Source organism: Jatropha curcas, chromosome 5 (assembly GCF_041381405.1).
Source record: "Jatropha curcas cultivar XTBG-Jc1 chromosome 5, XTBG_Jcur_1.0, whole genome shotgun sequence".
Taxonomy (NCBI): Eukaryota; Viridiplantae; Streptophyta; class Magnoliopsida; order Malpighiales; family Euphorbiaceae; genus Jatropha; species Jatropha curcas.
Window position 1 is genome coordinate 2,058,226 of NC_143155.1, and position 17,477 is coordinate 2,075,702.

Below are 17,477 nucleotides of genomic sequence, written 5' to 3' on the forward strand. Positions count from 1 at the left end.
ATAGAGTTAAGTGAAATCAAAACCCCTAGTAGCTTTACTTCCTTGATTTCTTTTAATCAATTTTTGTTTACTTGACTCTTGTTTATTTTACATTTATAAAATAATTCTCTCAATTATCGTCTATATAATAACAAGATAACATAATTTTGATACTTGGATTACAATCCTCGTGGGTGATAGAGATATACTATTAACCATGCATATGTAATAGTATAGCTATGAATGATTTTCTATTGACAATTATTTCTTTGTATTTAATTGGAAATTTGCATTAAATAAATGTTATTAGCATATGAACAATAATTGTGATTAGTACATTTTGTATGTATTTAATTGGACCAAGTAGAGAATGGATGTTTAGTACTGACTGTTAAACATATTCTCTAGGACATTAGAAATAATGATTATTGTTCTTAATCTTGATTTATTTTAATATGAACAAACATTGATTGTCTTGTGCTTTGATTCATTAAAGGTGAGTTTCATTATTGGAATAATATTCTCGGTGAATTGGGCAAAGATATTTTGTGTTTGTGAAATATTAATTAATGATAGAATCCATGTCTCGGTTTAGAGATTGATGATGCACTTTAAGTAAGCTTATAAGGTTTCATAGTGTAAACCCTGCAGGTGGATATTGAATCCGACACATGAAATAAGTTGAGCGACAATCTTAAAGTTATATTGTGATTTAAATAAATTGTCAGTAAGTTATTTAAATGACAGCATCTGTAATCTTAACGTGGGGAACATTATTTTATTATGTTGTGGAATTGTAAAATAAATAAGGAGTTCAGTCATGAGTTTTTAGTGGAATAATTCATGATTAATTATAATAAGAATATGTTGGTCTACATAGGTTCTTATCATAATTAGTAGCCTGATTTATTTTATTCCTGCGGTCCCTGTAGTGCCCTAATTATTTGGAAAGTTAAGGGTGTATTAAATAATAGATAAATTATTTAGTTTTAAAATAATTGATATTATTTTAATTAAATAATTTTTTATTTAATTTATTTTATATTAAAAAATATCTTCCTATCGAAGAGAGTTTTTTTTTTTAATATAAGATTGGAAAACCCTAAGAATAAAGAGACGCACGTTATTCTATTCTCTGCCACTCAGAGAGTTCCAAAAGAGAGATAATTAGGGATTACTGCAGAAGATCGTGGGTGACTCCAAGATCTCTGGAAAGAAGACCGGTGAGCGATTCTGCGCTTCAAGAGGTCAGTTTATTGATTTGTTCGATAATATTTTTAGTTTGCCTCATATGGTTTCGTTAAGGGTTGTTTCCGCTTTATACCCGCTCCCATCAATTGGTATCAGAGCCATACGAAACTGTATGATGGTGGCTATTTTGTCATGTTTCAATCGTGTATCTATAATCTGTTTTGATTGTTTGATTGGTACATGGTTAAGAGAGCTTCAAGAGTTTTTGAAGGACAGTAGCACAAAAGTGCAGTAACTGATACAATCTTTTTTTTGAAACTGTGGTTTTTTAATGGGCATTAATATATATATATATATATATATATTGGGTTTTGTTTCGATGAAGAGGAGAGGGGCAAGAAAAGACAAAATTTGGTTTTTGTTTTGAAGATAGTAGAGGGGCAAAGAAAAGAAAGAAAAAAAAAAAAAAAAGGGCAGCTGCGTTAATGGAGGTTGAAGGGAAAAGGGGCGGCGGCTAGGGCTTCTTCGTGAAGAAGAAGCTGCTGCTTGCCAAAATTCCCGTCTGGTCCCTCCATTTTTTAAATTTTATATTTTGACCCCTGATCTTTAAGTTTTTATTTTTTTGACCCTGGATCTTCTGTTTATTATATTTTAATCCCTGGACTTTAATTTTTTATATTTTGACCCAGAAAGTATCAGTTATTCCGTTTTGGCCCCCTGGAGTTATTTAAATTATAAAGTGACCCTGATTATTTCTGATTTTATTAAAATTGCCTAGATTATTTTCGGTTTTTGCAATTTTGGCCCAATAGTTTCTGTTTTATGCAAAATAGTCCAAACAAGTTCTGAAACTTGCGAAATGGCCCAGAATTTTTCTGTTTTTGCAAGATAAACCCAGAATGTTTTAATTTTTTTTTGCATAAATAGACCAAAACACTAAATTTTTAACATTTTCAACCAAAAATGTTAATTTTATTTGCAAAATTGTCTTAAAAATATATTATTTTGCAATTTTGATTATAATTAATTTATTTTAATTATATGAATTAATTTGTGAGTGGTTTTTTATTACTTTCTAGTTGTAATTATTTGCATTTCTTCCCTATCGAAAGATGTCATGTTTTAATATAATTACTGAACTAGTCTAATTTGTCTGTATTGATTTAACTCTCCATCTGAGTAAATTAATTAGTGACATGAATCAGATGTAATATTTTCTCACACATTAATGTTAATTTAAGAGGCATGTTATCTCCCATCGAGTAGTATGTGCCGGTCTTATCTAATTATAATATGCAAAACATGTGATTGGTTGAATTCTCCCATCGAGGTTGCTATTCATGAATGTTGTGAATGTGTATTTTTTTTCTTTTGAATTGTGATATCAATGTTGTATGTTTGCAATTTTGATTTATTCAATGTTTATTATTGATATGCTAATTTTGTTTAATGCATGATATAGAAATGGCATCATTCAGTCCCCTTGCAAACATCTTAACCCAAAACAAACTTGAGGGTCCAAACTATGTTGACTGGAAGAGGAATTTGGACATTTTGCTTACTGCTGAGGAGTATAAGTTTGTGCTTACTGAAGTTTGTCCTGAAAAACCCGGTGAGGGTGCCTCTGAGGAGGTCACCAGAGCTTACCAGAAATGGGTTAAAGCTGATGAGATGGCGCGATGTTACATTTTGGCTTCTGTGTCAAATGCTTTGCAACATCAGCATCAGAAGATGAACACAGCTTTTGACATGCTCGAAAATCTCAAGGAGATGTTTGGAGATCAAACTAGTGCAGCAAGGCAAAATGCACTGAGGGAGATTCTTACTTCCAAAATGGAGGAGGGAACTCCAGTTAGAACTCATGTCTTGAAGATGATGAGTCTTCTGAATGACATGGAGGTTCTTGGTGCTGAGGTTGACAATGCTACACAGATAGAAATGATCTTGAACACTTTGCCAGCCAGTTTTCAACAGTTTCGTTTGAACTATAACATGAATAAGATGGATTTCACTCTGTCTAAGTTGCTGAATGAGCTGGTGGCTGCTGAGACTATCATTAAGCAAGGAGCTGCACCTGTTGTGCTTAATGTTGAGCGAGGTTCTTCTTCTGCCCAGAACAAGGGTAAGAAGAAAAAAAATGCTCACAAGGCTAAGCCTAAAACAAGTGCTGCATCTACTAGTGCAAGTGTTGCTGTGAAAAAGCCTAAGGGTAAGTGTTTTCACTGCAAGCAACCTGGGCACTGGAAGTCACAATGTCCAACATGGTTAGCCAAGAAGAAGCAAGGTATGTCTCTGTTTTATATGCTGATAGTTGAAACTTGTTTAGCAGTGTTGAGTACACTCCAATGGTGTGTAGATTCTGGAGCCACTAATCATGTCTGCAATTCATTGCAGCAGTTTCAGGTAACTCGTCAGCTAAATAAAGGAGATGTAAGCATTCTTCTGGGAGATGGCACAGAAGTTGCAGTTCTAGCTATAGGAAATGTTTCTTTGAATTTTGAGAATAATAGAACATTGTTTTTGAAGGATGTTTTATATGTACCTTCAATTAGAAGGAATTTAATTTCAGTTTCTAGTTTGAGCAAGAATGGATATTCGGTTTGTTTTAATGAATTTTATGATGATTCTGTCGTTATTAAATTTAGAAAACAAATGATATGTTCTGGCTCAATGATTGATGATCTTTTTATTCTCAAAGTTTCACCTGAACTGCAAATTCCTAATTCTGAAGTTAATAACTTTGATGTCATTGTTCCATTGAAAAGAAAACGTCCTATTGAATTTAGTCATACCTATTTGTGGCATTTAAGGCTTGGTCATATTAATTTAGATAGGATTTCTAGGTTGGTCAAGGATGGACCATTGAGTTCATTGAAAGTGGAGGCACTACCAACCTGTGAATCTTGTTTGGAAGGTAAAATGACTAAGAGGCCTTTTCCTATAAAGGGTAATAGAACTAATGATGTACTTGAATTAATTCATTCTGATTTGTGTGGTCCAATGAGTGTCCAAGCTAGGGGTGGTTTTGAGTATTTTGTGACTTTCACAGATGATTACTCAAGATATGGATACATTTACCTGTTGCGCTGTAAGTCTGAATGCTTTGAGAAATTCAAAGAGTTCAAGGCAGAAACGGAGAAACGACATGGAAAATATATCAAGTCGTTACGGTCTGACCGTGGTGGCGAATACCTCTCTAGGGAATTCATTACTTATTTATCAGAACAAGGAATTACTTCACAGTTGTCTGCACCTGGTATGCCACAACAGAATGGTGTAGCAGAAAGAAGAAATAGGACGCTTATGGAAATGGTTAGATCAATGATGAGTTATTCAGATTTGCCCATTTCATTTTGGGGGTATGCCATAGAAACGGCAGCATATATTCTGAATTTGGTTCCATCTAAGTCAGTACCTAAAACTCCTACAGAACTGTGGACTGGGCGAAAGCCAAGTCTAAGACATGTTCAGATGTGGGGTTGTCCAGCCCATGTGCTGAAAGGGAAAGCAGATAAGTTGGAATCAAAAACAGACTTATGCTTCTTTATTGGATATCCTAGAGGAACGAAAGGTGGTTTATTTTATAGTTCTCAAGATAAAACGGTCATTGTTAGCACCAATGCACATTATCTTGAGGAAGACTATATTAAAAACCATATTCCCAAAAGTCGATTAGCCTTGTATGAATTGAGAGGAGAAAATATACCAACTAGAACCTTTCCATTAGAACAACAACCTAAACCATCAATGGTTGGAGCTGACATTCCATTGCCTAGTCGTAGTGGAAGAAATGTTAGTCGACCAGTAAATCAACATCAGCCTGAATATCCAGTACCTAACATTTCACTACCACCTGAAAGTAGTGGGAGTTATGTAGAAACTGAAGTGGCAGCTGTTGATCCAAATATACAGGAGCACAATGTTGGGGCTTCTAACATTTCATTGCCTCCTGGTGCTGACAGACATGTTGAAGTTCCAGAACATGATCAAGATGTAGTCCCACCAGTCATGGACTTGCCGGCTTTACAGCCACAGCAAAATGAAGGTGTGATTGCAGAACCTGTAGTACTTCGTCGTAGTGGGAGAATTAGACGACCACCAGTTCGATATACACTTTTGGGAGAAGCTTTTGATAGAATCCCTGAAGAAGTGAATATTGAACCTGTCTGTTACGATGAAGCACTACAAGATAAAGATGCTGATAAGTGGCTTGTAGCTATGAAATCTGAGATGGAGTCCATGTACTCTAATCAAGTCTGGGAACTTGTAGAACCACTTGAAGGGGTTAAACCCATCGGATGCAAGTGGATCTATAAGAAAAAGAGGGGTATAGACGGTAAAGTGCAAACTTATAAGGCAAGGCTTGTTGCGAAAGGGTTTACTCAGAAAGAAGGGATCGATTATGAGGAAACTTTTTCGCCGGTAGCCATGCTAAAGTCTATTAGAACTCTTCTATCCATTGCAGCTCATTATGATTATGAGATTTGGCAAATGGATGTCAAGACAGCTTTCCTAAATGGAAGTCTTGATGAATGCATCTATATGAAGCAACCAGAAGGTTTCATAAACAATGGACAAGAAAATTTGCTTTGCAAATTGAATAGGTCCATTTATGGGCTTAAACAAGCATCTAGGTCATGGAATACTTGTTTTGACCAGGCGATTAAAAGTTTTGGCTTTGATCAGTGTCATGATGAGTCTTGTGTGTATAAGAAATGGAATGGTAGTAAGGTTGTTTTTCTGGTACTATATGTGGATGATATTCTGCTTATAGGGAATTGTGTAGGTATGTTGAATTCTGTCAAAGATTGGCTATCCCAACGTTTTGATATGAAGGATTTGGGAGAGGCTGCTCATATTCTTGGGATTAAGCTTATGCGAGATCGCAAGAAAAGGATGATTGGCTTATCTCAAGCACTTTATATTGATACCATTCTTGCTCGTTTCAGCATGCAGGATTCCAAGAAGGGTTTTCTTCCCTTCAGACATGGAATCACTCTATCTAAGGACCAATGTCCTAAGACACCTGAGGAGATAGAGAACATGAAGGCAGTTCCATATGCTTCTGCAGTTGGAAGCCTTATGTATGCAATGTTGTGTACCAGACCTGATATCTGTTTTGCTGTTGGCATGGTTAGCAGATTTCAATCTAATCTTGGGCGAGAACACTGGACTGCAGTCAAGCATATAATCAAGTACTTGAAAAGGACTAGGGATTATATGTTAGTTTATCAATCTGACAATTTTGTACCCATTGGGTATACAGATTCAGATTTTCAGACTGATAAGGACTCTCGGAAGTCAACCTCTGGTAATGTTTTTGTCTTGGGAGGTGGAGCCATAAGTTGGAGGAGTATTAAGCAAACTTGTGTTGCTGACTCCACCATGGAAGCTGAATATGTGGCAGCTTCTGAAGCTGCAAAGGAAGCTGTATGGCTTAGGAACTTCCTTATGGATCTAGGCGTAGTTTCTTCAGTGCAATTGCCTATTACACTTTATTGTGATAATAGTGGGGCAGTTGCAAACTCGAAGGAGCCACGGAGCCATAAAAGGGCAAAACACATTGAGAGGAAGTATCATTTGATACGAGACATAGTTCAAAGGGGAGATGTGGTAGTGACAAAGATTGCATCGGAAGACAACCTGGCAGATCCTTTTACAAAAAGCTTACCAGCAAAGACTTTTGACAGTCATGTAGAAGGAATGGGAGTTAAAATTATAGATGCATGGTTATAAGTCTAAGTGGGAGATTGATAGAGATATACTATTAACCATGTAACATCCTCTTGAGTTGAGTCGGGTTGAACCAAACCTGGTTGGGGTAGAATGGATGATAAGTGGACTTATTTGCATGGAAAGTTTAGGACTTGTTTGCCTCCAAACATATAGCTTGGGTAATAAGTTGTAGCCTTTGTATACTTGAGGTACCAATTAGAGAGTTTACACAGCCAAATCATTTCTTCTAGAGTCTACCCGTTCCTATCATTTTCACTTTCCTATTTTCACGTTTTTCATTTTCTTCTTAAGTTTCCCTTCCATTTCCTTGCACTTTTCATGCAAGTTACGCAGTAAGTCCACTCCAAGTAAGTAGAATTCCTTGAAGCTATATGTTATTCACTCTTTAATTGAGTTATATTGGAGATGAGTTATGAGAATTCTTGTGTATAGGAGAAGAAAGTTCCAAAGTTGCAGAAAAGAGAAGCTAAAACAGAGGTCAAGCCTTTTGACGTCAAGGTTTGATATCTCATGCTGTCTACTATTTTCTTTGCATGTAAATTGTGTGGTGTGTTGCCAATGAGATGATATGTTGCTTGTTGTTGGGTGGAAGTACTGGAAATGATGTGAAAACAGGGGATGAATATATGAAGCGGAAACAGAGTTTGCTGGAAATGTTACCAGGAACTTCATCTTGATTTTGAACCCATATAATGGTGGAATTAGGAATTGTCATAGAAGAGTTATTTGTTCCTTTCTGTGTTAGTTTTACATGGGCTTTTGAATCATTCAATTTGGAGTTAGCTATTGAGAGTTATGGCCAAAAGAATACAGACTGCACAGAATCACGTCGCGCGCTCGCGCATACTGGAAAGCAAGTCGCGCTCGCGATTTCCTATTGCGCGCTCGCGACTTGAGTCAGGTAGCTCTCTGACTCGCAATTGCATAACTCGCGCTCGCGAGGATCACATGCACGGTCGCGACTTTGGCCAGAAGCTCTCTGACTCTCAGAGTGCGCATCTCGCGCTCGCGAATCACACAAGCGCGCTCGCGACTTCATCTCGCGCTCGCGACTTGTGTTGCGCGGTCGCGACTTCAGCCAGAAACACACTGACTCTCAGGATGCACAAGTCACGCTCGCGACTTTCACATACGCGGTCGCGACTTGAGCCAGAAACCCTCTGACTCTCAAATGCATTTCTCGTGCTCGCGAGGTTTGAAGACGCGCTCGCGACTTCTCTCTGGGAAGCATCTCGCGCTCGCGACTTGGAATGTCGCGCTCGCGACTGATGCTTTGATACTCTTTTGCCTTTCATTTGCTATGTAATTACATTCCTTTGCTCAACATGCATGCATCCAAGCATTTTTCAACAAAAATACAACATAAGAACATGGATTAAAACAACATACAAGCATTCATATGATGTGAAATTAAATCAACGTGATGAACTATGAAGTTATGCAACCATTTATGTGTTATGGTGTTATATTATTGACATGTACATAAGAAGCTCCATTGAGGTTAGGTAGAAACCAGGTAGATAAGGCTATGTCGCGACATAGAATAGCAGATCTGCGCCCCATACAGTTTGGAACTCCGGCTACAGGCCGTTGAGTGGATATGATTAAACCGTGCGGTGCAAATCCGGTTAGGGGCACCAAAACGGACAATATTGGCATAGGCGAATCCGGTTCGGGGCCTATAGCATACAGTTTCACCCAGTTTCATACAGTTTATCTTATCACTTCGGTTTCACTATAACCTTATGGAGCCATACAGATATTTTAACTTGCTATTGCATGAATCAGACAGTAAAATAAACAGTAAGAAAGATCATCAAGGTGAAATGAAAGCCGTATGTTATGTGTGATTATATGTACTTACATAATTCCTTCTGCATATATGTGTGCTTAATTACTTCTTTCTATGTTGAGATATCCACTGGGCTCGTATAGCTCAGCGAGTTACCTGTTTAACTCGCAGGTTTTTGAGACTGGTCTAGAGAGCGTCAGCTTACAACTGCAACAGTTCATCTGTAGAAGACACGGTCTTCAGGGTAGCTCCCTATTTTGACGTGTATCTTTATATATTCCTTTCATGGCATGTACAGGGCACACAGTTGGGCCCATTCCATTTTGTAAACTAGTATCATGTTATGTATATATTCATTACATTATTAATGTAAACAACTTCTGTATACTAAAATAGCCAGTAACCATTATGACATCAGCATGTCAGAACATTTAGTCAACCAGTTTGTAACGTCTCGACTCGGTTCATTCGGGTTATCGGGTGGACCAAGAAGGGGTGTTACAAACCATGCATATGTAATAGTATAGCTATGAATGATTTTCTATTGACAATTATTTCTTTGTATTTAATTGGAAATTTGCATTAAATAAATGTTATTAGCATATAAACAATAATTGTGATTAGTACATTTTGTATGTATTTAATTGGACCAAGTAGAGAATGGATGTTTAGTACTGACTGTTAAACATATTCTCTAGGACATTAGAAATAATTATTATTGTTCTTAATCTTGATTTATTTTAATATGAGCAAACATTGATTGTCTTGTGCTTTGATTCATTAAAGGGTGAGTTTCATTATTGGAATAATATTCTCGGTGAATTGGGCAAAGATATTTTGTGTTTGTGAAATATTAATTAATGATAGAATCCATGTCTCGGTTTAGAGATTGATGATGCACTTTAAGTAAGCTTATAAGGTTTCATAGTGTAAACCCTGCAGGTGGATATTGAATCCGACACATGAAATAAGTTGAGCGACAATCTTAAAGTTATATTGTGATTTAAATAAATTGTCAGTAAATTATTTAAATGACAGCATCTGTAATCTTAACGTGGGGAACATTATTTTATTATGTTGTGGAATTGTAAAATAAATAAGGAGTTCAGTCATGAGTTTTTAGTGGAATAATTCATGATTAATTATAATAAGAATATGTTGGTCTACATAGGTTCTTATTATAATTAGTAGCCTGATTTATTTTATTCCTGCGGTCCCTGTAGTGCCCTAATTATTTGGAAAGTTAAGGATGTATTAAATAATAGATAAATTATTTAGTTTTAAAATAATTGATATTATTTTAATTAAATAATTTTTTATTTAATTTATTTTATATTAAAAAATATCTTCCTATCGAAGAGAGTTTTTTTTTAATATAAGATTGGAAAACCCTAAGAATAAAGAGACGCATGTTATTCTATTCTCTGCCACTCAGAGAGTTCCAAAAGAGAGATAATTAGGGATTACTGCAGAAGATCGTGGGTGACTCCAAGATCTCTGGAAAGAAGACCGGTGAGCGATTCTGCGCTTCAAGAGGTCAGTTTATTGATTTGTTCGATAATATTTTTAGTTTGCCTCATATGGTTTCGTTAAGGGTTGTTTCCGCTTTATACCCGCTCCCATCAGTGGGAACGATATCTTACTCATCATATATTACTTGTAGCGATTCGTACATTTACGAAATAAGCTGTCAGACGGCCAAATATGCTGATGCAATATAATGGGCTATGTATATAATATGGGTTTCATTTCTCTTAACTCGTCAAAATGGTAAAAATTTTTCTGATTGAGAGGATTTAAACTCAAAATTTTTTAATCTTCATATTAGTGGGACAAATCAAATCACACTTGATTGATTGTTGATGTACATTTAAATCAAACTTGAATTGAAGTCAGATTCAAAAGGAGAAACATGAATAAGAATAACTTTAGATTAATATATATATATATATATATAGAGAGAGAGAGAGAGAGAGAGAACAAATAGGACAAACAATAGTCTTCATATCAACTATTTTAAACAATTTTCTGCACTAAATATCTAATAGACTAAGCCTCCGCTTATTTCTATAAAATAACTTGCATGAAAATAGTTTCCGTTATTTAGGAGGTTTAAGAAAATAAGTCAACGGAAAATATTTTCTTAATCAAAAGAAAATAACTTATCATTTTCAAGAGAGTATAATATTTTCTCAACATTGACAAACTTATATAACTTTACAAATCTATATTTTTTAATTTATTAATTATCGGTGGCCACTATTACCAGTCACCGCTGACCACCACCACCAGTCACCAACGACTTTTATAATTTAACTTCTTTTTATATTCTTCCCATATTTAAGAATAAAAGTTTTAAATACAAAATTTCTATTATTATTAATATTTTACAGTATTATAAGTTAAAAATTTTAATAGTTTTAACTAATTTTCAATATTGCAACTAAACAACGGAAAATAAGTCATTCGAAAAATATTTTTCAATAAAAACATTTTTCTTAAAAAATATTTTTTAAAAATAAATTATTTTATGGAAATAAACGGCGCCTAAGGAGCATGAGGCATATATAAAAACAAGTAAAACGTGTTAAAAATTCAATTCAATGTAGCCAAAGTAAAAGTGTTAATAAAATTTGGTTGGTCTTTACACTCACGTGGAGAGTGGAAAGTGGAAAATTTCATGTTTGAAATCCAATTTAGTGAGCAATAATATATATTGTATAGCTCACAATGTTCTTTTAGCCTATTGAACTTTCCACGATTAGGGAAAATTTGGTTGATTGAGTCCCAAAGTATTTGAACCATTTTATGGTAATGGAAGAACCATTATTTTTAACCAAGTTTGTGATATGTTAATAACAAATGTATTTCCACTAACTGAAATTATTTACATATAAATTTCAAACAAATCGTGCAAAGGACAATAATAAAAAAGGGAATCAATCTAAGCTCACCTCGTCCATGTAATTTGTCTTGGGGCAAGACTTGTATTTCTTTCTCACTAGAATTTCTGAAGTCAAAATATAATCCTCTAGTGTATTACACTTTCATGCCAAATTCATCATCCTATATGCACCAAAATGGATCTTCATTCACTATTAATAAGATTATATTTGGCACACCATATATAATTGAATGCTACGTAACTTAATTTAATAGAAAGCATTTGATATTATATTCAATCACCAAAGGTAAAATCATAATCCAATTTCAGTGAAGATAAAATCACTGTTACAAAAACAACTAAATTGGAAACAAGAATTAATTGGAGGGCAGTAATTTATAGTTTTCTCTTAGGAACAATGAGCAACGGTTGCTCCTTCTGTAATGTTATGCCAAACTTATCGTTCATGTCTAGCAGAGCAGGATCTTCACCATTTGGAAGAGACCAATCAAAACAATGTATTAAAGAGGCTAAAATCAATGGAAGTTGCCTTGTAGCCATAGGCAGTCCTGGGCACATTCTCCTTCCTGAACCAAAAGGTAAGAAGTTAAAGTTTTGAGTTTTAAAATCTAAACTAGAGTCAAGAAACCTTTCAGGTTTAAAAAGTTCTGAATCTTCCCAAACTAAGGGATCACGTCCAATTGCCCAAGCGTTTACTAATACTCGAGTATTTTTTGGCACTATGAAATTCATAAGTTCACAGGCCTCAGTAGAGCAGTGAGGAATCATCAATGGAGCAGGAGGGTGTAATCTCAAGGTCTCCTTCACACATGTAGTTAAATATGGAAGTTGAGAAACTTGAGATTCTTGAATTGGGTTTCTATTAATTTTTGTTTCTAGCTCTTGCTGAAGTGTTTTCATGGCTTGTTTGTTCTTCAAAAGCTCAGCTATTGCCCACTCAACTGTTGTGGTAGTAGTGTCAACACCAGCACTGAATAGTTCCTGCAACATAAAAATTATGTTAATTATTGTCTGTCCAGACCTTTTTTTATTCGAAATCCAAACCATTTTTATGTCACTTTCAGAAAAATAACTAAAATAAACTTCTGGTAAAGGAAATTTTTGCTTACGATAACCAGCCAATTGATTTGATCATCATCCAATCCATTTGAAAGGAATACACCTAAGAAATCTGTATTGGAAGTATTATGTGCATTCGCATGTCTTTCTTCTCTTCTTTCCTTGATATAAATTTCCCATATGCCAAACATTTCTTTAAGACACTCTGAGATTTCTCTTCTAATACCCTGAGGATCCAACCCTGCAAATGTGGGATAAAAATCTGCCACATTAGGAGCAGCACCCAACTCCATCATTCTCCACAACAAACTTTTCAATCCTTGATTTTGCAAGCTAATCAAATCCTTCGAAAATAGAAGATTAGAAATTATATTAAAAACCGTAGCAAGCACAATTTCTCCAATATTAACAACTTCTCCCTCTCTTCTACTTAAATATTCTATCATTTCTGTCATTTTCTTTTCCCTTAAAGCAGCTTGTGATTCAACTGCTTTGGCAGAAAAAAGTTCTGTCCTACATAAGGCTCTGAAGAACTTCCACTGACCATTGCATGTGGGGTTCCAAACGAGAGCTGTGCGTTCAAGAACATGGCTTTTGTGAGGAATCGCTTTTGGGATAGATCTAGCAGAAAGCAAACGATCATTATTTTTCAGAATTTCGATAGCTGCTTTTGATGAAGAGCCAACAATGACAAGTTGATTGCCTAGCCTAAAGTGAAATTAAAGGGCCATGGACTTTGGCAATGTTTGTCAACGAAATGTGTAGTTTTTTCCCAACATGAGGAATGTTGCCTACGATAGGCCATGGCCTGGGGCCTGGAGGAAGACGACATTGTTTTGATGGTGGAAAGCAGAATTGCTTGAGGATAATGAAAATGATAGGAAGAAAAACAAGAAACGGAAGGTATAAGAGACTTGCAGAAAATGTTTGATCCATGCCGCAAAGAGACTTGAACAGTATTTGCAGAGAGTGTTTTGATGAGAGAGCTTTCATTTCCAAGGATCAAATAGAGCTTTTGCTTGAAAAAGAACAAAGATTGGAAAATATTTGATCAGATCCATAGACAGCTAAGTTCATGTCATTTTCATTATTATTTTGTTTGGAAAAAAAGTGGTTTATCTTTTCTGAAGACGAGTAGGAAGAAGAACCACAAATCTCTTGAAGTATCAAGCTACTTGAGTCACTGCGTAATAAATTTTCCTACCTAATAGTAGCGGACCCAACATAAATAGCTAGGAGCCAAAAAATAATTTTATTTAATTATGAGTAATAAAATTAAAATATATTTTTTTTACAAAAACTTTTTAGATTAAAAATTGATTTTTTTTTTTTATTATTATTTTGGATGGCCACAGCCCCCTTGGCCTTGGCCTGCGTCCACCCTGCTACCTACAATTAGATATTATTTGATGTATTATTCAAATACATTAAATAAATAGATATTAGTCTTGATTATTTATATATGCAGATATTTATATATTATTTAAATAAATATTATTTAAAAAATAAAAAGAAAAACAAATATAGATACGAATTGGGAAGTGAGGCCTGTGAAATTATGGATTTCTGGGTGCCAAAAAATACTCTTGAGTATTATTAGTAAATATTTGGGCAATTACACATGATCCCTTTATTTGAGAAAATTCAAAACTTTTTAAACCTGAAAGGTTTCTTGACTCTGGATTAGACTTTAAAAGCCAACACTTTGATCTCTTACCTTTTGGTTCAGGAAAGAGGATGTGCCCAGGACAGCCTATGGCTACAAGGCAACTTCCATTGATTTTAGCCTCTTCAATATATTGTTTTGATTGGTCTCTTCCAAACGGTGAAGAACCTGCTCCGCTAGACATGAATGATAAGTTTGCCACAACATTACAGAAGGAGCAACCTTTGCTCATTGTTCCTAAGAGAAAACTATAAATTACACATTCCATGTCCGTGGCTACGTTCCATTTTAGAAGTTGTAATAATAACTTCTATCTTTAGTTAAATTGGATTATGATTTTACGTTCTGTGATTGAATATAATACCAAATGCTTTTTATTAGTTCAAAGTTTGAAGAACAAAATGCTTTTTATTAAATTAAGTTATACAGCATTCAATTACAGTATGCCAAATATAATCTTATTAATTGTATGCTTCTGCAATGCATGTGATTAAAAAACATAATGTTGCATTTTATTTGTACAAAATTGCAACAAATAAAAAAAAGGGTAAATGCTTTGAACAATTTTTTGGCAATTTAATTATTAATGTAAGACCCCAATTTTCTTGATGGAAAATTATGCAATTTAATTTAGAAGAAGAAATTTAATTTGGAAGCTATAATCAAATATTAAATAATTAATAATGAATTTAGAACTCAATCCATAAGTTGATCCATGTAGTTTTCCAAAAAAATAAAAAAACTCACTTCAAAAGCATTTAAAAAGCCCAATTTAAACCCAATCCCTTACAAAAAATTTTCATATTGATTTTTCAATTTTGGAATAGACTTTTGGTTGTGTTGGAGCTAATATTATTTTACTCCAATAATATTACTATTTTTCTCCTAACAAAAAAAAAAAAAGAAATATATATATATATATATATATATATATAAAATAATAATAATAATAATAAAGATCGGAGAACCAAAACACAGTATATATATATATATATAAAATAATAATAATAATAAAGATCGGAGAACCAAAACACAGTAGGTGCAAAATAAAATACAAAAACCATGCAATAAGAATTAATATTTACACCAGGGAATCCATCTTCATACAATTGCTTCCTTACTAACAGAATTATTTAATGTCTCAAACCAAATAGACAACTCTAATACCAGAAGACATAATTCAGGCCACTGTGCTTTTATGCATTGCCCTTGAGATGTGCTGGTGTATCATAATCATCTGCAAGACCTTGCCCATATTCACCCTTGCCACCTTTCTCCACCTCGTCAAAGTAGTCCTCTCTGGCATTATCTGCGAGCATAAGGGCAACTAGCCAAAAGAGGGCTGAATCAAGAGAAATAAAAGCACCACCTCCAAGAAGACCAGTCTTAGCAGTGGGGCAATCTGTCTCCATATTGTGATGAACTTTACGCATCAAGTGAAGCTGCTCTGTGATTGTTGGCCACAGCAGCAATGCAGCTGCTAGTCCTGCTGTAAACCTGCAATGAGAAAACACTCAAATAATGTTCAGTTCTCCATTTATTAAATTGACATGACTTAATTGAATATGTGATTGACAAAAATGCCATATAATTTCTTCTCTGTCTCTCTCTCTCTCTCTCTCTCTCTTTATCCTACTCTTTCTTTCCTCCCAGGCTCCTGTTTCTGTATCCTATTGCCTCCCCATTTCTCTCCTTTCCCCCCTGTATATGAAATTCATATCATTCCTTATTTTGCGTCATTCAATCTTCTTGAATCTAATTCATTTGTTTCAAACAGGCTGCAAAAGAAGATGCACTTGGTTTAAACTTTACCATTTGAGAGAGTGGGATTTAGGGGTTGGAGGAGGCACCCAAATATAATTGAGTCCCACGATTCAAGTCTAATTTGAGCTCAGAGATGTTTAAAAGTATATAAAATAGAAAATTTTTGCACAAGATAAGATAATCCTCACAAATCAACTTCATTGCTCACGGTATTTTTTTTGCTAATAACAATCACAATCAGCATTAATAGCATTCAACTCCAGCAAAAAACAGAATAAATGACATAGGGAAAGGAGAGAAGGGGTGGGTGGGTGAGTGCCAGACAGCTTCTTAGCCATTCGGCTTGTTTGATTAAAGCTAAAAAAACAAAACTTTCTGTTCATTTGAATTCAATCAGCTCAATAAGTAACGACAAGGGGCAAAACAAATAGATAAATATAACATTGCAAGATGAGAAAAGTGTGCATACACGGCAATGTTGAAGAAGACAACGAAACTGGTACTCTGAAACAACGCAGACTGAGGAATAGATTTTCCTTTGTAAGGATAAAAGAGAGACCAAAACCCTGCCAGTGCAGATAAGACAAGAAATGCAAAAGAGAGATATCCCAAGGCCACAGTTGGATCAGATGGATACTTGCAAATAACAACACCTTTTCCAGTTATGGGAGTTCCAGCTGCAGGCTATAGAAAGCCCAGGAAAATTATCAAAAAAACATATATATATATCAGACCAAAAAGCAAAATAACACGAAAAACCAAACAAAAAAACAGAAAATTAATTTACCTTCTTATTCTCTGCAATTACCCCAAATATGAAGGACAGTGTCCCCAGAGTCGCAACAATTACAGACATTTGCCGAACAGTAACAGCCATAACTTGATGCTTTTGCCAATAAATTAGAGAAAAAAAATTCAGATACAGAAAATCAAACAATTCAGTGTAATAATTACAAATCCATATCACAAACATGAAATCATTTAATTGACAAGTTACTAAATCAAAAATCGAAACAAATAGTAAGAATTATTAGAAAAGGCAGTAAGATTTAAGAGATTGATTACCTGTAAAGATGAACAAGAAGAAAGGGATAAGAGAGGGAGATTCGAAGCAAAAACGGCCTTAAGTCCGATTGACCTAATCCTATTCCCCTTTCTCCGAGTCAATATAATAAAGCAGGAAAGTCCTTATCAAGTGTGATTCTAAATTCCAGCCGTCAGTATCTCCCTATCGGTCGGGCAATGCTGCATCGCTAGTGGTGCTTTTTTCTAATTTTTTAAGTTTTCATGGCTAAAAACCAAAAAATGGAATTTTCTGTAATGGGCCAATTTATTTTTATAATTGCATGAGCCAGGGATAGAATCGGGTGCTCATAAACCACAGT

The 17,477-nt window shown here is 34.8% G+C and overlaps 1 protein-coding gene and 1 pseudogene across 2 annotated transcripts; both read right to left on the reverse strand.

Annotated features, from left to right (window-relative positions):
* Positions 1 to 11,849: 11,849 nt before the first annotated feature.
* Positions 11,850 to 13,804, reverse strand: LOC149496017 ((S)-N-methylcoclaurine 3'-hydroxylase isozyme 1-like; annotated as a pseudogene). Its single transcript, XR_016320803.1, has 2 exons — positions 12,713 to 13,804; positions 11,850 to 12,584 (listed from the first exon to the last, which is right to left on the reverse strand). The product of XR_016320803.1 is annotated as a (S)-N-methylcoclaurine 3'-hydroxylase isozyme 1-like (transcript).
* Positions 13,805 to 15,368: 1,564 nt separating this feature from the next.
* Positions 15,369 to 17,299, reverse strand: LOC105637166 (uncharacterized). Its single transcript, XM_012220577.4, has 4 exons — positions 17,158 to 17,299; positions 16,880 to 16,978; positions 16,562 to 16,776; positions 15,369 to 15,825 (listed from the first exon to the last, which is right to left on the reverse strand). The coding sequence occupies exons 2-4, from the start codon at positions 16,967 to 16,969 to the stop codon at positions 15,525 to 15,527; spliced, it is 606 nt and encodes a 201-aa protein (XP_012075967.1). The 5' UTR covers positions 16,970 to 16,978; positions 17,158 to 17,299; the 3' UTR covers positions 15,369 to 15,524.
* Positions 17,300 to 17,477: the final 178 nt, after the last annotated feature.